Raw genomic sequence first — 22,808 nt, 5'->3', positions numbered from 1 at the left:
CTTAAAAATACCAAACGACTATTAATTATTATACATTCACTATCTTAAGTTTAGTTACTATTTCCTGTAGAAATATGCACCATGACGCACAATTAAAATATGACATTATGCTCATTCACCCCGGTGCTGTATAGATCTGAGGTTATATATATATATATATTGACGTTTGAATGTCACAGACGGATTTGCAGTCCATTTGAATCTCATCAATTTTTTCGGGCTGTTTTTGTCGGTCCGGGATCGGATACGTTTTGTAAGACGCCTAAATACACAAGATAAATAATTGCACTTAAAAGAGCGTCACGTGTGAACAATATTTTTGTGAAAAAAAAAGTGATTTTTTCAAAGAAAATAATGATAGTAATCATATACGAGCATGTATTTTAATGCTAGCGTTATGCACAGATAGTAACCTACACAGAATCACATAAGAGAAGGTAGATCCTCATAGTGTAGTTTTTTCTTGTTATCATGTTAACACCAACTTAGAGCAGCTTCTTCTACGAACATTTTGACGTCCAACCAGAAACGGATAGTCATTCATTTTACGCCATGGCCATGCTGAAAATGAAGTTCAAAACTCAACTATGTATAATATTATGTTGTGTATTATGAATTGCACGTCACGCCTTCGGGCGCCTTATTTTCCGATTTTTTGGTCGTTCTACTTACAGACAATTGAAACCGAAAATGATTCCCGGCGTTATTGGCCCAGCTCATCGTCAGAAGTCATGTAGACTTGTCTAGTGTTCAATGAGTCCAAAGCAATTATGACGATGACGTTACCTCAGGCGCGTTCACACGGAAGGTCAACAAATTACATGCGCTTTTAGGTTAACAACGCCTGGCAGGAGATACGCGGCGCTTATAAACTGCTGCGTTGATTTTGTTTTGACTTTGCATGATGTCGACCAAATATCGACAGTGTACGTTATGTTAGTAGCCAACTAAGGGTTGTTCTAATCAGCCAAATCCTTGAAAAAGTTCGGTGACGTGTACGACATATGAATTTACCCTCTTACCAGAAAAAAAGGCTCAGAGAGCGCTGAACATCTCTATGGCACCGAAATTTATTTTGATCCATTCACAATAAACTTCGACTTTTAATTCAACTTTCGCTAAAGTCGTTTTGCGCATGATCTGATAACGGAAACTACTAGAGTCGCTCCCTCCCCGCTACAATGCCAACACCAACCTGAACTTGCACTTAAACTGTAAATTGAATACTTACAGATGACAACAAGGCATCAAGACGGACAGAGTCAATCAAATTGACTACCATTACTGTTGCCACGACCCACGCAACTGGACAGATAAAAGCCTAGCATGTTTCCCAGGGTTCGAGAGGCCCAGGTAATACCCCGAACCGATCGAAAGATAGACAGATTTAATGCATATATGAGCAAAAGTTCTACAAGGTTTCAACTGTTTTCACACAGATTTGGTCAGTCGCAACGTTATCGAAAAACCTTCACAGAACAAATGAATAATCAGAGCACATGGAAACGCAATCCGAAGGGTAGCGTATGAAAAAAAACTGTTTCAGGTTATCAGCCTACGCGACATTTGGAAAGCCCTTTCTGATATTATTAATATAAATTGAGAATCATTGTTGTGGACTAACATAACTTTTAAACCTTATGTAAACACTTCTATTAAAAACTACACGAATAAAACCCGCAGTTGTTCCGTCGTCGTACCCCGTTTGGCGCTACTTTAAATGGAAAGTCAAATGATTAGTAACTCTTACCATAATATCTTACCATTGATGATCAATGATAACCATCAACTCTACTAAGGCTAACTAGCGATAGACCTCTTTAACCGTCGATCGACTATTTCGATTACGTGCAAGATAGCGTAAGGGTAAGCATTGCTTTTTGGACGAGGTTGCCTTAGAGATGAGGTAATTTTCAAATTCTGGTAGAATTCGTTTTGCAATTGCTTGTGACGAAATAAATAGACGACCTGCAAAACTCCCTTTAAATTGATTCGTTACTGCTGCTGTAATTCAGTGGGGCACCCCGCCCGACCCAAATATATCAATGCTCGTAATCTACGTCCATGAAATTTGCCGAGATTATCGTTGATAGCGATAGATGTCGCAAACAGGATGTTAAAACCCTTTCCGTATCAAAATAAGCAACTATGCCCAAAACAATTCTGCTCCATGCTTCGCGCTAAAACTACATGTTACATTACATGACAACATATGTAATGTAACTTGCTGATTCCCATTATCTCACTGACTAATATATAATCCATTAACTGGTATATGTATAACGTATGTATATATATATCAGATAACGGAGACCTTACATGTTGGTTTTTTTTCTCTCTGCTCATTTCGTATTTGCTTTTCAATCTGACTGGGCGCCCCTGGCTGGCTATAGCTTCGTACGGATTGCTAGATTATTCAAAGTATCTATCGCCTTCCCGAGTGCAAAATCCTCGCAGCGGCGCTCGTTAATTATTTTGATTCCTAGACGCGTTTAGACTTTTATTTTGCCCCAATCCTAGCGATGAGAGATATCAACTAAAACCTCCGTGCTCAACTGTCTCTTACAGCCTTGACATGAATGGAACGATTTTAAGTGACTTATTTAACGCAAGAGATTTCTCATAATTTTTTAAAACAATAAATCAGTTGTCGTGTCAGTATATATAGCATATAGGAAGTCAAATACAGCCTTGACGCATTACATACATATGAGCATAACTATACTAGTCCATAAGTAAACAATTAGGTACGGCTTTTGATGTTTGATTATTTTCACTAACATATCAAAAGCTTATTTCAAGCGCACTCTCTGACATACTCAAAGTTTAAGACTAATGATATAGAAACTGAGGGAAATTCATCCATCACTCATTATTTATATAATGACTTCCTTTTGTATAGCTCCAGCCATAAATAGGTTTGCCGCATTACCAGCTAATCATCTACAATAAAATGTCAGGGAAGATAAATTTGCTATTTTACGCAGAAGAGTACGCTTCAAAGAAGTTAAGCACTCATATCGCTCTCGTTTCGATGCGTTAATAGGTAAATACTATGCTTGTCTTTTGACGCCAGTTCATTGAGACTCATCCGAAACTAGCTCATAAGAGGAGCTTGTTAACGAAAATATTTTAAAATGCCTTTCTCTCCAACGGGACATTAATTATTAAATTAAACCGACCTTAAAATAATTGAATTTGTTTTGCAAATCGCCAGCGTATTCATTCAGTTTCTCCTCGACTATCTCGATAACAACGACTCAGAGGTAGATTTGGTCAACATCTGAGTAGCAAAACTTGTGCTCAAATTACGGATGCTCTAGCAGCAGAACAAGGCATAAGTTATCAATAAAAAGAAAGCCAAAATCTTCGATGACGAGTTTGTTATTGTATATATGTCGAACAGCCCAGAAGCTGCGCGTACACTGACCTTCTAGCTGTCTCTATACGTATTCGGATGCGACATTCCCTTCGCGTATTCCAAAAACAAAGTTCTGCCGAAAGTACTAACCTTCGAGTGCAAACCCAAGTATCCGGAAGGCCATCTCTCAGCAAACTTAGAGCAGTCGTTCACAAACCCAACAATGAAAACGCTTGAAATCCAAACGCTGTCACTACTACGTATCACGTTCATGCGGATTCTATAAGCAGGACTAAGCATAGCCATTCTTAGGACTCAGTGTAGCTTCATGTAGATGAAGCTTGAAATGCCACGGAACAATTCGAACACGTTAAGGAGCTATAAGTTTACCGAATCTACGATATGAAAGCAACTAGGGCATACACGATTCAGTTTTACAAGAGAAACCTAGACTAGTTACAACCTATTTCACAATGAACGACACAATAATTTAGGGCAAGAAGGCACACGGATGGATCGGAGTTCGTTCACGATTTGCAGAAACTGGCAAATAAGGTTAAGAAATGTGCCGTACACAGGGACACCTTGCCTAATCCTCTCCGTAGACACAATAGTCGCTGTCATAACCCGTATGAAGGCCGCAAATGGAACTATTATAGCTACGCACAAACAATACATTACTGTATTCAACGTGGCCATTTTTATATCAGTATGACGATACTACTAGATTACGAGAACAACTGAACTATAAATGCTATATTTGAATACCTGAAAACAATTAGGCATACCTAGCGTCCATGATAAGTCCTGGAACAGATAATGACGATGATCAATTTAGTTACAAACAAATTTTTTACAATTTAGTTACAAACAAAAAAAAAAGCAAAATTTTTAGCATATCTAAGAAAATTAAAAATCAGCTGGATCCGGATACTTACATGGAAGATATTTCCTTATCAATTTGTGCAATTTATTTCTTACAAAATATGGCCATAATGAAAACAGCCAAAGGACATTTTTTTTCAAAGCACAGGACATTTTTATATCAACACTGTATGGTATGCACTACAAGAGAATTATGTGTCCCATGTTTTTTAGTCTGAGATACAATCAGATTTTTGCCTTTTTAAAGTATAATAGAAAGCAATCATTTTAGGGTCTTTGTACTCTAACTAGCGCCACGCAAGTAGTGATGGGTAGCAGTTTAGTTCATCTTGGAAAATGCCCAAGTGTACAGTCAATGCAGTTCTCATGCTCCATTAACTTTCCATGTCTTTAGTATGTAGTAGTATAAACATGAATATTAAAACACAGCGTACTTAGTTTACATGTACTATCGTTGAATTGCCAGTTTAGCAGTGACGTTATGAGCATACAAAAGTATCATGTCCGAAACTCTCTAGTCTTATATTTTTGTATCCTTAATAAACGCGTGGCCAAAAGAACTACACAGATCAACCTGACGCTATTCGTCAGTCTGCAAATTGATCAGATGGTGTTATAGTTCAAATAGTTCTGAAATACAAGACGACGTACTAAGCCAAAAACAAAGGTTCCTATTACGTTTTCCTCAACGGAGCAACTGCTTCTTCTATCTAGTAAGTAACAACTACGCAGCATGTGTTTTCGATGACTATGTCATCGCTCGGTAAGCATCGAAATCCTGAACTATAAAAATGAAAAACAAATAGTCCATGAAAGCATACAACGAATATTCATCATGACAACTTATGTTCATTAAAAAGTTCGCATGTAATAACGGTAATGACGAAAGTATGTTTTGTGCATTAGGCACAATGATTACAGTCTTCATTAATTTCAAAAAGAGAGTTGTGAGACACGAACTGTCAGGGAATAGCACGAAAACAGGTCTCAAATACCTACAACTTGCATATCTAAAAAGTTGAATTATATTAATAACAAGTGTAAGTATTGGAGCATTCGTTTGGAGATAACTAAAAGCTATGAACACTTCAGATCTATTGAAAGAACGAAGCCTTAAAGTACAGTATTAAAACAAGGTAAAACAAAACAAACTTTACGTTCAGAATAATAACACAGGAATATGCTTATTCGTTACCGAGGTTGCAGCATCTGTGCCACTCTGACGCCGTGGATATTTTCTCAATAAAAGTAAACAAATCACAGCTTCTAAACAAGAGCAAAACCCAGTGGATTTTCAATGTCAAATACTTCCCCGCCCAGAGAAGGGTTCAAAGAGATTCACATTTCAGTATAAAATTTAGTTATCTTAAATTTTATGATGCTTCAAAGAATCGATATCTCTACCCCGATTACTAAGCCCGATAACTTGAACTACGTGAATACATTCGCTAGCACTGGAGAAGAGAAAAAAAGTGCTGTTCTGAGGTGAATATGCAAATAATAGGCCAGTAATTTACATTATAAAATTTACAGGAAATTGACATCAATACACTTATATTGATGAGGTGAAAGCTTTACTTACGTTTTTCACCAACGTTATTCGCGTTAACGTCGAGTTGGAGTCTGGACACGTCCACAACTTGCATTGTGAATTCTTTAATAGGCATCAACCAACGAACCGAGATATTGACTTTTTTTCTATGTCCTTGTTGACCTTACGATCCAGCCGCCAGATCTGCGTACTATTTCGTAAACTTTTATCACAAACTTGACAGACCTGCATGAATGGCTGATTTTTTCTTGATAGACTGCGCTCAGTATTCTTCGATTGGAAGACGTCAGCCCATTAAACAGCTGCCTGTCTCGCGTGATATTACTGCGAGGATGTTACACTTTAAATTACATATACAGATTCGTATAGGTAGATCTTGAGCTCTATTGATTCGTCGGTATAGCTATACATCTAATCCACATTTAAATGAGTACGCAGTTCTGCACATCTTCTTAATTTACGGATTCAAGCAATCTGCAGACGTCATGCGAATGCAACCATCTCACGGGCACGCGGATGCATACTCTTCCTACCTTCCTGAGGATTATAATCTCACGGCTAACAATGGAAATTTGTTTGCCGTTTACAACGTCTCCAGCTACCACTAATTTATGAACACTAGCACTCGCATCCGGCCTTAATCAGCAATTCGAACGTTGCAGTTTTGAATGCACTCAGTGGCAACACTCAGATTATAGCAGTAGTAGTACCAGGTCGTTACTGCCGTTGCTGATACTGGCCGGCAAAACGCTAGGCTACAACAACGGTAGCAGTAGCCCAACGATCAGATGGTCAATTCTTTTTCTATAACCCGTGTTTTATCGGTCTCCGTTTCCGTTTTTTTTCTGTACTATGCAATGTGCATATGTGTACCCTCTAGCTACTCAGCCCTGGCGCTGCTGTAGCTTCGTTTCGGCTGCCTAGATCCAAACGTTTACCATACGGCCGACAAAACCGTATTTGTCAGGCTCCTACTTTATTAAGGCTAGCAGACGCGTGAAGCCCACTCTCCGTTCGGGGGGAAACAACTCTTGTCGAAGCAGATTGGCCTCGTCGGGGACGACTATGATGTCGACGTTGACGCTAGGAGTACGCGTCTAGCTATACTCGTTGGACTACATGCAGAACGGTGTAGAATATGAGAGAATGCCTTGTTACCCTTCCGCCAGTGGCCATCTATTCAATGATGCCATGAGCAAGTAAAGCGAAGTAAACACAGGCCGAAAAAGATTCAATCGAGTCTATAGACCATCGAGAATTCTGACGCGCTGGCATAAAACGTTTGCTACCTATTACCTTATGTACTAGGCTTCTTGATGCTCTATCATGAGCGCGGACATCGGAGGAAGGAGTCGTCCTTCTCCCCTGGCTATCCGTTGTGTCCTTAGCGCAACATACGGCAAGTGGCCACCGCATGTGCTAGCGCTCTGTTAATGCTGTGGCGCTGTTTCTCTTGCTTGTCAATTCGCACCAACAGCAACAGGTCGAAGTGGGAGCAACTGTAGCAAGCGTTACTGCTGCCGTCTTCCGTGTATGCGCCTGCGGGCTGCTCAAACGATGTGCAGCAGCGGCGGTGGCAGCAGCTGTTGCCATAAGCTTTCCGACCAAAGCATATAGATAGCTAAACACTTTAGACACACTAGAAGCGATAATGCTGGTCGTGCTGCTGGTGGCGGAAAATGTTGTTTGCGGCTGGTTTGTGCATTTTGGCCCTGCTGCCATTGGCTCAGAGGGCATTGACTTTTCTCATCGAGTACTGTGCGCTGCAATCGAAGAAACAAAATCTTTGTAATTATAACAGATCCCCTCTTTGGGGAAGCAACTGAAACACGCATCAAAGAGGAATCAACGCTGGTGGAAACAGCATTAACAACAACGACAACAGCGAAGCTATCGCTACTTTCATCGAGCATTATAACGAACGTACATCTTCACCGCAGTCGATGCTTCTTGTTTCGAGATTACCCAGCAGGATTCGCTCTAGCGGACAAACACTCAACCTTGTGTATCTCGAGCGTTTGATGTCACACAAAATGCCTCTAGCGTTAATCAGTATCTATTTCTCGTTAGCAAAGTAAAGAGTGACATAGGGTAGGATCATAGCGAACCTAATAACCCAATATGATGTAACAGCCAAATCTTCTTTCAGAGATGTAACACAATTGTCTTGGAGTTGAAAGGGTGCACAGTTCACAGATGTTACGTACAGGGAGCAGGACGCATGCACTCATTTCAGGTACACAAATATTAAAACTAAATTGCTTATTGATGTGACTACCATTACCGCAGCTTGCGGCATAATGGCCAGCTGTGATTACTGAACTATATGTACGCTGTCTTGCCAAAGCTACCGATTACCTCTATGAAATAACTTACAGAAGTCTTTCCCTTAACTACATAGTTAAATAGGGGCCTTTTTGCTTGGCTTAAGCGTTTGCCGATTTGAAGTCAATAATGATAGGAAAAGACAACTTGTATCATCATCTAAGTGCGCACATGATCGATTACTATGCATTTAGTGCTAGTCTACCCATTTTTACTTTGGCTCCGATTCGGTAGTTTACCACAGAGGCATCTCCGACTGTTGTATCATATGATCATACAAGAGAGCTCCAATGGATATTATGTGCTTATGTCCATATGAGAATAAGTTCGGCACCTGCATTTCTATTATGTACATATATATATATATATATATATAACAATTATGTGAAGTTGTAATTTGGTTGGTTTATTAGAATATTTAATATGCTATGTAATACTGTGAAATATATTGCTTTATTATACGAAATTATTCCAAAGTGCTCAAGTAGATAATTGCTAGAGCTAAGTATTGAATAAAGAGTTCCCTGAACCTATGTCAAAAGTACAAGGTATTAGCTGTGTAACAGTACGCTTATGATGAAAAACTGTCTGTCCTGTGAGTGCACTAAATATATCTAAAAATAGGCCTTTGTTATGAAGAAAATATTAGTGCTACCAAATAATGAACGAGTCCGTGGAATCGACGTTGATAAATAATAAAGCCTATTACGTTTTTGCATACGTTTCAGTTTAGGCCAATTTGCATGTTCAGCGAAGAATGATTCGTAACAAGGGCTTTGTCATTATTAGGATAACTAAGTGACGCATTCTGAAATCCCTAATTGGATCATATCAATAATGGAAGAGTGAAGAAAAAAAAGCTCCGATAGTGATGTTACTTATCTACATTTACCATAATAATTTATTTCAAATTTCCCGCCAAATTTGGCTATATGTCAGTAATTCCAGTTAATTAGAGATTTAAGTAGTAAGCGACAAGTACACGCTAAATTTCACCGGAAGGCTGACTTGACCTGACGCTCTTAAATGTAATAACTTTAAACAATGGTGTAAAAACGTGACACCGCTATTGTATTTAATCCAGATATTATTTAAATGAAAGCAAAACCTAAGTTAACATAGTTAGAAATTTGTTCTGATATAAAGGCTTAGCCAGAATCGCGGACCGAATCTGCTTTGTTAATCATTACATAGAAATACCAATTTTTGGGCCGATCTAGCAACTGAAGTATAGTGTAAAACCTGAAAAGCATGTACAATATTTTAGAAAATCAAAAAAAAGTGGCTGAGATCCCTTCAAAGTTATTTCAAATTAGAATTCAAGTCGATTAGTAATATTTTAGGCACGCTGAGAAACTCCCACTTGCTGTTGAAACACTTAGCTACTACTTTTTTCCTTCATTAGTAATCTATGCCACTGTACCGCTAGGACTGCATTTTGCAAAATTTGCTGGGTTCTTTCATTTGAATGGATTGGCCGTGACTGAATAAGTGGAAACGGGCGATGCTATTCCCTATTGTGCTCAAGCTGACTTTCACAAGGATTGTGAACTGAAAAGAGTCACTCTCATGGAATTCAACGTAACAGTATCTTCTACATTACTTGCATAGAAAATTGTTGGCGTTTAATACGACTGGAAGGCCCATATTGTACTAGAATAGTAAAACTTTTACGACAACTGTGATACATTGCTTTCGACTATTAGGCTGTGCGTTCCCTTTTAGATACACTGACCCTAATCTTCATATCGTACTGAGCTTTGCCTAAAGTTACGAGGAACATGATTACCTCAGTCCTACACCGGGGGTCTTGAAAGCCATACAATTTCATGATCTTAAACAGGCTTTGGTATATCACATGACCCAAAACTGAAACTGATATGAACATTTAGGACGGTATCGCTCAAGAACGTCCAAAATTGTCATACGAAATATTAAATAATTCTTATTTCTGCAAGTGAAGCATCATGATAAAAGCGTCTTGCCATATAAGAAAGAAGATTTCAGCCGAAGGAATCGATTATCAAAAGAAAGCAACAATCACTTTTAAGAAAACACCTCTGATTCCGAAGGCATCGATTATCAAAAATAAGCATTAACTATTTGTAGGAAATCACTCAACTCTTTATTATTGCGTACCCCACCTACCGTTAAATATGACTAGCTGTGTGCGTAACGGTTTAGGAAACACCTCCATACATTCAATCAAATATGCATGGTTACACAGTGTTATTCTCTGTACTCATGAGTAAGTTCATGCCTTCGTGTGTATGTCTGCCTTTATATGCTTGTATATGTGTGAATCCCAAGAACGTGTAAATACATTCAATTTTTTTCATGGTATATAGACACAGCGTTTTCGCACGCACACAGAAACTGTCTGCAGGACTACAAGGTTGACAGATTCCTCATGAGACTTTAGCTTTGAATAGACCCGTAAAGTAGCACACTTATGTCAGTTCGTTAGGACCAATTTATGTCCCCCATATAATTTTTCTAGCCTCTCCTTATTTAAATTATATAACAGTAAAATTATTAACAAAACGTCTTCCACGCGGTTGCTTGGTTCGTTGGTGCATACACGTCTCTCTAACAAGAAATATTGTCCGTTCTTTTCTGCTAAACTTAATGTAACTGTAATTTAGGCTATGTCATCCAGAGGCATAATTTGTCTACAGTAGTCTATGTTGAAGTACGTATATTAGTGTGGATATTGGTATGGTACCATAATTTGGAATACATTGATGTCATGTTTGAACAATTTATTCAACTTATTTGGTCATTCTACCTGCAGTTTTATGTAGAAGTCCGGTTACTTATGTAAAAAAATCGAAACAGAGGTTTAACAAGGGTAGTAAGTTCAAATGCAATAGCTGAATTACTTAATTTTTATAGTTACGCACTCGCCGGAACCGGAAGTAACAAAATGTCTCACGCAAGCTTACAACAAGCTAGTAGGTGTTCTGCAAAGTGTGTGCCAATTACATGAGACTACGTTAGAGATCAATTGGTGAGACAATGTCGTTACGAACGTAAAACACATCGATAATAGTGACAATCTCTTGGAGCTGTTTGGTATACTCCATTCCATGTCTTTTTAGGGTTTCCTCATACTGAGGGTGACCAGAAGCCTGTGGAGTGGGCGCCATTGTCTTCAAAAATGTCGAATAATAGGGAAGAGCGCGAACAGCTACTGAAAAAATTCCCTTGACAACGAAGTTGTGATGTCTGCAAAAAAAAAATCTCTCATTCTAACAACACAACTTCTGAGTAACAATAGTAATCATAATGGTAATAGTTGGCTTTAAATGATAGTGAAAAATAGCTTCAGCACACTTTATTTACAAATTTCGCTGCAACTTATACCCATATATATAATACTTATTTTTGAAATAGTGTAATAGAACGTGTACGAAAAAAAAATACGAATAAAAAAAAAAAGTAATTGAAAAGACGTTATCCACTCACTTCTTAAGCGTTTCTCCATATGCGTGTGCTGCACACTGAGCTAAAGCTACTTCTCCGGGCTGGCAGCAGGCCTCCTTAAGGAAACAACAGATAAACGCCAGCGCCCGTTTCAACCATAAAAGTGCGTCCGTTGCCGACCCCTTCGACCATACTGTGCCTAAATCCAGCTCGCGTTGCACCAGCGTTTGAAGAGTCAAACATCGACTGTCCTAAAAACAATAGACATATTGAAACTGATATTATCACTGAATTTTGGCATATACCGAGTAATTTAATTTCAGAGTTTTTTTTGCCTTGACTTATATTTGAAAGCATCGTACGTTTGTTATGGAAGACGTATTTCCTTTAACAGACCTACTGACACGAAAATACCTACTCTTTTTACTAAAAGTGTGGTAATACATATTTGTATCATAACAAATTATAGCCGCACCTTTCGATGCTTTTCCAACTTGTCTATGTTTCCTTGTATATCCATTTTAACCGGGGCAAACGCTGTTGAACCAAGTGCATCAAATACCGGTAAGAGCTCGCGGCAACATTCGAGGAACTCTTTTATGGGGATTTGTTTGTCCACCAGATGAAAATCCCGGAAAGAATGTGTCATTACGCTAAAAAATGTGTTTGGCTCATCTGGTGAACTCGCCTGAAAGTTTATTCAATCGAGGAGAGAATAGCATAAATGGCAGTAACATAAATATGAATAAAGACAAGGAGAAGCGTTTGTTGGCAAATTGTTGTTAATAGAGTGAATATGACATTTGTTTCAATACAGAATGTTCAGACCAATATAGACTAACCTCACAACTGACTTCGGACGATAAGCTGTTAGCATTAAGGTCGTCGGTTAACATAGACACAGAAATACAGTCGTTTTCCTCCTGAAAAGACAATCGTATAGGTTAAAGTTAAAAATCGCTAAAATTACATCATTGTTTTCGTGTTCGTATAATTAGTGTCTACTGCTTATTCCACCAGTGTCTACTGCTGGTATAAACTAAAGAAAAGCAAATGTTTTGAGTTTCATGTGGTGAGTCGCCTTAGTATTACATTTGCGGACGTAGGGATTGCAAAGAAAATAATCAGTATTCGAAAGCAGCCAAATCCGTAAAAGGCAATATAAGCCTAATTATTTCAACGCAACAGATGTCTCATAATATGCGCAGCTGCTTTCGAATAAGATTCAGCCAAAAAGAGTTGATATGAAAGCAAAAATTGAATATTATTCAAAAACACGCATTTGTAAGCTCACCAAGGCGGCTTATAACCTCGTTCTATACCTTTTATTACGCTTAATTAAATTACGTGAGCAGACAGGTTTTGTCACAATTATATCGTCGGGTTTTAAATATTTAATGGTTAGATGTTTCCAGATAAGCTCAAGTTTTGATTTATCATTATCATTGAATTCCTAGTATAATCAACTCCATACAGAGTTACATAATTTTGACATGAGCTTTAGATGTGAGAGTGGATGTATCCCCCATGTACCTGAGTCATTAAAGATGGTCGAGTGTTTTCGTTGCTTCCCAGTAAAATACGTGTACGATGCGAAACATCTTTGTTATTACAGTTGTTATTGTTGCTGGTGCTGTCAAAGGAATCATGTGTCAGTTCGCTATCATTAGGAGCTGTTTCACCGTTGATAAGGGCATTATTTTTATCCGACTTCTGCGTCGTGGCCCGGTGAATAACTGCGGAAGAAATCTTAACAGATTCTGATGGTGCCGCTAAAGAAGTCGCGGATATCATCCCATGGGCTTCACTCGTTGTTTTTCGCTGGAGTATTTCCAAACACCCCACCATTCCTGTAATTGTACCTGTCAATATTTTCCAACATTGTTATTAATAACCGCATGGCTTTGCTGTTCGTTGTCATATGTGCTGTATTAAACGCAAGCACAATAAAATCGAATGTTTAACTAATAATATATCATAAGCAGAATTTTCATATAATGAATAACAGTCACGCCCACGTAAAACTATCTTATTCGCTTAGTTTTTCAAAAATAAAACACATTATATTTACTATTTACAGTCGTTCCACAGTTGATATTCCAAATTTGCAAAACAAAAAAGCAATAACATTTTGATGTACCTATTTCGTTCGCTTATACAGCAGCTGCTAGATCTATTAATCACTTCAGTGACAATATATACTTAATCGATTAAGCGATATTCATTCGTTATATATATTTGTTATTTTGTGCAAAGGCTACCATATTCTATATGAAAGTTTCAAGGTGTCTGCTAACCGTGGCTGTTGGTAAATTCGAGCAGCGGCGGCCTCAGCTCCCTTGCGGTGGCCATTCTTAGTCGGTTATCTTCATCGTCTAGACGTTCCGCGCGCTCGATCAGTTTCATCAACGAGTCGAGGCACCGAATAAAGGTATCACAGGTTGAATTTAACGTTGCCGCTGCTTCTAATTTTGCTTGTGTTTCCTGCGACGTTTTGATTGCGTATGCCTAAAATAGTAACATGGATGTCCAGAAGGAGGGATAAAAGAGCAAAAAAAGTAAGGCGAAAGAATTTCATGAGAATTTGGCAAAAATCACTAAATCTATCGAGCCTATAGGTAATTATTTACTGGATATTTCATAATGCAAAGGATCCTGACTGAGAAAACTTGTCTCCCCAGTAGGACAACTATCACGCACTTGTTGCATGACCATATCGCAGCAGAGCTGAAGTTCGGATTTCTTGACTTTGATTGCGTTGGCGTTCACGAACGGTTGTGACGGTGGGCCATTAACACTGTGAACCGCCGCGACAGTGGTAGCAGCTGCAGTTAGCGAAAGGTTACTTTGAGACGTCCCAGCTGAGTAAGCTGACCCAGAGGCTGACGCCTGCTTGACACTTCCGAGTAGCACTAGCCATTGCTGCCGCTCAGTCTCCGACGCAGCCTGTGCATCATTATGAAAAAAAAAATTAAATAAATGAATACATCGCGCTTGCAATGACAATTAGTTGCAGTAATGTTTACGTGAATGATACGGCACTTGTCGGAAGAAATCGAAGTTTTCTTTTATGACGTATGTTGGTGAAAAGAAACAGGAAAATGCGTTCCAGACGAGTACTTAGATCAATGCATTGACAAAAACAGATCCGTTATTACTAGTACCTTGAGATAGTAACGCTGCTCGGAGGGTATTATAATATCGAGCCGCTTTAAGTCCAGTTGGTGTGGAACAATTTCGCAAGCGGAAATCTTTACACTGCCCTTACAGCCTGCAAATTGATCAGATAAAAATTATCATAAGGATTTGATGCATATTTTTACAGAATTCAATGTGTCATGTTCTTCCCAGATTAGTTGTACATACGATGAACGCAAGCAACCTATTCTGAACGATCTCCCTCTGAGCCGCGTCCGAATCAGCTATACCACATAAATACCTCTTCTAGAAAGAATTAAAGACTTCTGGCTTATTCTTTTGTGTTCATTTATATCGGAGACATCTCCTGCTGGAATGGCTGCGGATCTATCATGAAATGAATTTTCCATAAAAACTAATACACCACTAACATTACTATAGTAGTGGAAAAATGATAAATATTTTTAAAAATAATTTTAACGAGGCGCAAGACTCGAAAACTGTGCGAAAATATTAATTATAGCAAGAAAGTTCAACAAAATTGTAGATAAAACATTTAACACAAAACCACATATAATAGTAGTATGAAGTTAACATACATTAATCTCAAAAATTCATAAAAACGTTAACTTCACAAACCCTGGCGGACTTCTTCCCGGCTTTTGTAATAGGTAAGCACTCCTTGATCGAGTAGAAACCAGCGAGGTTGCCATCCATGCCAATAGTTTGTCCATTTGTATAGGGTTCCCTCCATCGTTGGCCCTAATGTACCAATACTTCCGCCACCTACACCGCCGGCCATTGTCATTACAACGCTCTAGTTTACATTAAAAGGTTCGAGGGCAAATAAATGAACGACGCGTTAGAAGAGCGGAGAGCACAGGCAGACAGTAACCTTATTTTAATTGTAAATCAAACGGACGCATCACTCAGGGAAGCTTCCTTTACGGAATCGTGACTTCCTCATAATTTTAACAATACGTAATATAATTATAAGAATGGCCCGAAGGCATAGCCATATCCGCGAAGGCTTAAAGTATCAAGCAAGTTATCTTGTCCTATAGCGCAGTGTTGCCAGCATGCTTAGCAAGCCCAAAATGCGATGAAATACGTGGAAAATCATTACAGAGCTGTACATATAACACGGTAAGTATGACAATCCCTGTCCACAATACTTATGAGACCGAATTGTAGACTGAAAGAGAAGATACACAAAAACAAAACTGAGCAACAATGTGAAATGTAAGAAAATAGATTCCATATGACTAAGCTTTTTTTGGACAGACAGGCCTAACTTGTGTCAAATTCTCCCTTGGACGACAAGCATCTTCACCACTTTCGGGTTATAAATCTACCTAATGAATATGTCTAATAGCTATAATGATAATTTAAGAAAAAATAAAAGATCGAACATAAAATAATTAGATATAAGTAAACATTTGCCTATTAGTAAGTCAGGCAAAAAGTCGTGTGCTGTCGACAGCAACCTAAACGACAAAATTTTCGCCGTATGCGGAGGCACACGACAGCAATTATCATTTTCAACTTTCTTTGTTTTTTAAGTAGAAAGTACTTTCATAAATTAATCATTCAAGTTATAAGGACTGACATGGTTACTTACCAGTCAACATCAGGTCATTCGGGATAAGAAATTTGACTGCGAAGTAAATTACTTTATGATCTATGTTGGTAAGTTCAACCTGAATATAATTAGTGCAATTCGTGCAATATGAAATTGACGCATCGACACTAAATTAGAAAGCTAATCGACATCTCAATAAATTTTAGGTTTATATACGAAATACAGGAAGTACTACTTACGTTTCACAACCAAAAAGATAAATATATTTTTTTAAGGCTGTGCTATTTGTTACCCCAAAAATTTTATGCTCAATGTTGGCCGCCACTACACGGTGGTCTTCCGGGCTTTAGCAATTTGAAAACTAGGCCAACTAACTCTATGCATGAGAAGTGTATGCGAAGTAATTTTCTACGCAACCTCTGTCGACTCTAAGGCACATATCAACTGAAGCCAAAAACAAGAATTTAAATCAAACATTTTCCAACGCTATGCTACACAATTACGGGAGTAATCTGTCCTACGTCGCATGCTTAGTCAGGTGATCATGATTCAATAATACAATTAATACCAGTTACACGTAATCAGGCCTAATACGAAAGTCCTGCGCAAGCCGATTTCTGTTTAAGGAATGTTTTCCATTTAATACGAAGAATAGAGCTGAGAAATTCATATTTTCAAGAGCGAAATAATATCAATAATTATACATGCAAAATAATACCATTTTCGCATAACTTTGTAAATAATATAATACGCTCTTTCGAATATTTTTTTAGTTCAATTATACGTATTTTTCATGCCAGTACACCAGTTACTGTATACACATATGGCTCCAGTTATTACATTTGAACATAAAAACATCTATATTTCGTTTGACTTACATCTGTTAAATTATGTATGTCCATACGAAGTTGTTTCATGGAATCAACTGTAATTTAACGTTGAACTACAAAACGTATTAACGCAAATCACCATTAAATTAAACAAAATACAACCTAGATATCTAACAAGAAATTTTCAATTACATTTTATTTTACTTAAAAATGATTAAAGCAGCTGTACCTTGGCATATAGAAATTACGTCCAACAAAAAGCCATATTTATACAACGAACAACAAATAAGCCGATAGTCTGCCGTAGGAAACTACTGTTTTGGAACGATACTGTGATATACATTGTGGCACGTGAGTCTTCAGCCTAGGTGGAACAGAAAATATGATGTGTCAATGTTTAATGTTAACTGTTTATAGCTGTCAATCAACGAGCTAGGCCGCTCACTAAATCTGAAAACTTAAAGCGTCGGCGGACACAAATATTAATCACAATTTTACATTCAGATGTTACACTCAAAGCGCTTTCCAAATAATGTGAGATACTAACCGTTTTACGGTTACCCTTAAACCATAATTAAACACATATTGAATCAACATAACAATCTCCTTGTGTAATAAGCACTTGATTGGTTCCTGGAATATGTGTTTTGGGTTTTACGCCTGGTACCTAAACATTGCTTAAGAGGGCTGATTGTTCCTAGCATGAAACAAAGTGTGTCTCTGTCCAGATTTACTACCAGAGATTACCAAGTGAAACTAAGTTATAAGTAAATACGATACTACTGTCACGAAGACCATCTATGCATAAACGTAAACTGGTCATACACAGAGGCAACATTATACTTCAAAAAGAGTCCTCACAATTCAATCAGGTCTGACACTTTGGATTCTATATGGTTAGGCAAACAGTATAAAGCTTGTGATGGTTTTTCGAAATTATAGGGGTTCCCATTAAATTTCTCTTCCTTCAAATACCCATATATAATGCAATTGAATTAATTTTGGATATCTGCTGCCATTTACGTGGCTTTGCCATCGCTCATGACTACTAGCTTAATCATATGCAATTGTGCAACTGATTCCTCTAAATGTTTCCTGAAAAAAATCCTGAGTTACGGGTTAAATGTAATTACAAAAACATTGTCACTACAAAGTGACTCGCAATGGATTTTCATATTAGTTTGACTGTAAGAAATCCATAATGCTAATACGTGGTCGCGAGTTCGCAAAATAGTTTCGTTCGAATCTCATCGCGTAAATGTTTAATCACTTAATAAAAAGGAAAGAATGGTATCAGCTAATAAAAGAAATTAGAAAAGGATTTAACTAACAATAGGTTTAATCAAGTTGCTTCATAAGTTCCACCTGACTGATTTAATATCCGTCAATAAAATGATGTATAATAAACTTTCACGATTAAAAATGCCTTTACTTATTCGATCAACTCTATTTAAGTTCCGATAGATTCATATGGATTTCATTAAGATTACAATGAGCATAACACAATTCGATACCATTGCTACCATCAGCAATTGCAGCTAAGGCCAAGAAGCCACGTACATTCCTACAAGGCGTGGATATTACTGTATTAGCGGGTGTATTAATTCACCAGCAGAGTTTCACTGTTTGACAACTGTCAAATCACAACATAAACTCACCTGCTCCTAATCCGTACCCTCCGCGCGATACAAACACCTTTCCCTCGATTAGTGGACGACGTCCGCTGCTTTAGTAGAAACGAACAGTGAAGGCATGGAAACCAGCGACTGTAAAGCGGGGAAGGAAGTACTGCAATGAACAGTTGGTTTCGCCACCAACTAACCGCTGTACTTTTTACAGTGGTTCATTAAGCAGTTGTTTAACATTACTTTAAGAACCTTTCAAAGCGGAGGTCTCAATACAAGAAATAGGAAGGGATCGAGCTCTACAAGGGTACACAATATTCGTTGGCCTTTCGAATAGCTAACTGGAGCTTACTAGCCGCCCAAATTAGAATTATAAAGTAGAATTATTGCGATGTATGATAAGCAATGTTTTAATCAATAAAAGAAACGAACTCTTCCAAACCGTAGCTTAAGTTTTTTCTAGGCTTTAACACTGTTAAACTGCATTATAAGAGAAATTATGCCAAGTACTTAACTATACAATTAAAAGCCACTATTTAATTTGCGTCAGCGCTCTCTTAAGAGCTGAAAGACCGTTATATTGAAAGCGGTGGAAAATTTTACAAAATAGCCATATTGAACTTTTTATTAAAATCTAGTTTCAAAACTTACATGCAATGCATGCAAAAATTTCATTGTAATATCCGTTTATTAGCTTATTAATGACCATAATTTATCTCCCAATTGATAATGTCTCTCGCCTATGATTTCCCTTAAAGCTGATAAAATTAGTCGATACGATATTTCCGATGCGAAATAAAGGTTGCGCGAATGTCGTGTTATGATGAACTAAAAACGTACTGACAAAGCTTTTGTTGCAGGAGACTACTATAATCTATGCTATGTTGGAATTGGAAGTTTGCTAACTTATAAATGATCGATAAACTCTGTTTTTTTTTCGTATTTTAATTATCCTGAGTTTTTAACTTACTATTTATTTGCACATAACTTGAAATAGATACTAGCCGCCTGTGATTACTTCTAAACTTGTTTGTGCCCAACAAACGCACTACATTTGAGAACCTCTGTATGAAAGTATAATTCTAGAAAGAATACCATTCGTATAGAAATTGCCTTAAATTATAGTGAAATCATTAGATCGGTAACGTTAATTACCAACTGGCTGACGCTTGTGAATGGTTGTATTGCGATGGCGCCAATGAACGTAGGTAAAGAAGAATATTTTATACATAAGATTTTGCGTTATTCATATATTTTCATCTAATTACAAGAAATATTAAAAAAAAAATGCATAATAGTGCATGCATTTGGGAGAACTCAAACAATATGTTATGATATCACTTTTTTATTTGTTCCAATCAGAACCTCCGGATTCGCAGGAATTGAGCTAGACAACACTTGGAGGGAGACAGCTATTCGGATACACACTGCGCGCATCATAAGGGTAAGGTAGCGCCCCTATACGAAGCCATACAAGCGTATTGAGCGCTATGCAATGTAAATTATAAATACTGCATGGGGGTATTTCGTCCTTACCTGTGACGAAGTATTGTAGACCGGCACCGTTAGCCGATTCATGGAGCTGCTTACATTTGAGAGAAGTGATGTGAAAGCAGTATCACGATCAATCATGTTTGGAAAAACGTATTTAGCAACGATATCAACAGGTAGGAAGATCTAACTCAGTACCGCAAAGTTAAACATCTCCATGTAAAACAAAGTAGTTAACACCAAGACATGAATAGTAAAAATACAAGGTGCTGATTTTATCATGTCGGACAGCAGTTTGAACCGGGAGCATTTTCTCTAGAACGGGCCATCGGCACTCACGGTTTCCAACAGGGCGTAGAAAACAGTCAAGTCTACAACGAACGCATGCGCATACAATGCAATTTACCAATCGCCAGCAGAAGAAACTCATATTCACTATATGCGATCAACTGACGTTCACAATTGGGTTTCGGCTTCAAGCTGATATTGGCCGACCCATACCTGCTCCAGGAGACTTGTCAGTTCTTCGAAAGGTAGGTATGTTGTAATATAACATGGGCAAATCCCAACACCATAGCAAAAATTAGTCGTCCTATTGTAGAATAGCCTATTAAAGTTAGGGACACTGGCTGTATCACAGCAACAGTGAGGCGTACTATATCATATCTGTTACCATAATGGTGTAAGGATGTGATAGCTTACTTGGCGCAACCCTATTAAAAATACACAATTAGTATGAGACGTGCATAAGAGTAGTAAATGGCGGTCTTGTTTATGTGACAAATACACGAAATGGTAATGCATTGTTATGAGCTACAATTGCTTTTAAACTATTGTAAAATTCTAGGTTGCTTTTGGTAACAGGAGAATTAATATCAGACAAATCGGGAACCTGACCTTATCCTAAAGCAGTGGAAAGCATCGCGCCTATCTAAAACAACTACAGCACGCCACGAAATTCCAAGTAAGAAAATAATATTAATAATAGCAGTGATTTAATTGCTTGGGGCGTGTTTAATTTTTATAGAAAGGAGGACTTCTGTGAAGAGCGACTCTAACACTGCATTCTCGCCGGAGACTGTGATGGTAAACAAGTCACTGCAAGGTTTACCTGATAACAGTCGTAACTTTCTCAGACTAGGTTTCACAGGACGTAACATATTTGCCTGCTGATCTTGAAGATAGGCGGTGGTCTACGTTCGAATCCGGACATAGACACGATTCGTTCCGTGCTGAGAGCTGGCCGTCTGATGGAGGGCTCAACGGCTATGCCGGACGTAAAACTCGAAGCATTTAGGTCTCGTAAGACGTCTCACTCAAGATAAACAAATTAATAAAGAAGTCAATAAAATAATTCAACTCTTCAAATATATTGAACTATTACATTACGCCTAGCGTTGCATTCAGGCACTGCTTCAAACGGTTAGCCTTCGTCGCAAAACTTTTCGCGTCGTATCACATTACTTTTGAGAACTATTCGTGGCGCGGCTCGATTGTTTCTTCCGTATAAGGACATCATGATGCCATTTGGAGATACTTTTATGTTGGGCGGCGAAGGAAATTCGCATGGCTACACTGTATCGATTGAACGAGCAGAATGGGATACCGCTGTGCCAACTAAATCTGGGCATTCTAAACAATGAGCGCTGACTGAACTGTCTTACATACGGAATGCGTATGTTTGGCGATGCATTGCACATGCAAATGATCCCGTTATAATTTTCGTAGATATTCTACTGGCAAGAAATACTCTATGCCCCATTCTGAAACCAATAAAGGGTGCAAATTTATAAATAGCCAAACGCTGAAATAGATGTAAAGTTGCAGAAGTCGGATGCTGAAGAAGTGAGCGATAAAGGCGGAAAGGAACTGAGGGACTTGAAATTACTGCATTAGATTACTTTCAATATATGGGGTTATGCATTACGTTACGAACGGTACGTGAATCTCTGTGTAGGCAGATAGTGAAGTATTTGGCCCTTAGCCAAAAATTTAAAAAGCGTTTACTGGGTCAGCAAGATGTTTTCGTCGAGTTTTGCCTTCTGATCAGGTTCGGCGAAGTCAACTTTTTGTTATTGACCTGCTGTTCTTAACCAAAAAAGACGGGAAATTGGGGTCATTGTGCTCAAAAGCCAGCCACTTGGAATTTTTGCTGACTTCCCAAAAAGCCAGCCGTCATTTAAAAACAAAGAGCATGCAAGATTTTTTTCTGCAGTGGTATTAAATACTCTCGAGTAGCTTCATGATCGCGACATTGCCCAAGGGAACATTTCCGTTTGTAGCTTATTGTTGTACGAAATATCTGAAATTGACCTGCTTTTATTATGCAGTGGTCTTAGATTACCACAAGCGTTTATTAGTTTATCAAAACGACCCATGAAGCATGGCTTCAGAAATATATTATAAAGAGGATTTTGGCAAAGCCTTCGGCCTAAGGCCTCTGGGCATGTTTATTCATCACCTTCTGACAAATATGACACTGTATAACTTCGGCGTAACCCAAAAAGTTCAACATTCCATAGAGGCATGCCAAGCTATTTGATTTAGCCAAAATCAAGCAAAGAAACAATTGCCAGACATCGCGTTTACTTAC

At 38.1% G+C, this 22,808-nt stretch overlaps 2 protein-coding genes across 7 annotated transcripts in view; both read right to left on the bottom strand.

Annotated features, from left to right (window-relative positions):
- Nucleotides 1-7,149, bottom strand: part of LOC111273819 (solute carrier family 35 member G2) — an 18,806-nt gene extending 11,657 nt beyond the window's left edge. The window contains exon 1 of one of the 3 annotated variants that reach the window (XM_022855798.2): nucleotides 5,829-7,149. In XM_022855798.2, coding sequence (XP_022711533.1) covers nucleotides 5,829-5,913 — 85 coding nt within the window. In that variant the 5' untranslated portion in view covers nucleotides 5,914-7,149. Of the gene's footprint in view, nucleotides 1-3,511; nucleotides 3,581-4,299; nucleotides 4,959-5,828 lie in introns of those variants that run through there. The other 2 variants (XM_022855797.2, XM_022855800.2) reach the window with 2 other exon arrangements.
- Nucleotides 7,150-10,225: 3,076 nt separating this feature from the next.
- LOC111273816 (pleckstrin homology domain-containing family A member 8) lies at nucleotides 10,226-18,830 on the bottom strand. 4 transcript variants are annotated; one of them, XM_022855789.2, is made up of 10 exons: nucleotides 18,758-18,830; nucleotides 15,327-15,504; nucleotides 14,714-14,820; nucleotides 14,250-14,495; nucleotides 13,847-14,057; nucleotides 13,083-13,411; nucleotides 12,392-12,472; nucleotides 12,025-12,237; nucleotides 11,592-11,800; nucleotides 10,226-11,351 (listed from the first exon to the last, which is right to left on the bottom strand). In XM_022855789.2, exons 2-10 carry the CDS (start codon nucleotides 15,493-15,495, stop codon nucleotides 11,120-11,122), a joined length of 1,797 nt encoding a protein of 598 aa, XP_022711524.1. In that variant the 5' UTR covers nucleotides 15,496-15,504; nucleotides 18,758-18,830; the 3' UTR covers nucleotides 10,226-11,119. The 4 variants fall into 4 exon arrangements, with proteins under 4 accessions (XP_022711524.1, XP_022711523.1, XP_022711522.1 ...); XM_022855788.2 differs by having other exon boundaries at nucleotides 18,660-18,758; XM_022855787.2 differs by lacking the exon at nucleotides 18,758-18,830 and adding an exon at nucleotides 18,614-18,707.
- Nucleotides 18,831-22,808: the final 3,978 nt, after the last annotated feature.

The sequence above is a fragment of the Varroa jacobsoni genome, unplaced genomic scaffold, assembly GCF_002532875.2.
Source record: "Varroa jacobsoni isolate VJ856 unplaced genomic scaffold, vjacob_1.0 scaffold_228, whole genome shotgun sequence".
In the NCBI taxonomy this organism is placed as follows: domain Eukaryota; kingdom Metazoa; phylum Arthropoda; class Arachnida; order Mesostigmata; family Varroidae; genus Varroa; species Varroa jacobsoni.
Note: the sequence above shows the minus strand (reverse complement) of the source record. Positions and strands in the feature narration are given on the sequence as shown.

Coding starts and splice junctions, on each gene's coding strand:
- LOC111273816 (XM_022855787.2), bottom strand. Junction 14,496..14,713: donor AGCAGCGTTACTATCTCAAG/GTACTAGTAATA, acceptor AATGATGCACAG/GCTGCGTCGGAGACTGAGCG. Junction 12,473..13,082: donor GACCATCTTTAATGACTCAG/GTACATGGGGGA, acceptor TTGTCTTTTCAG/GAGGAAAACGACTGTATTTC.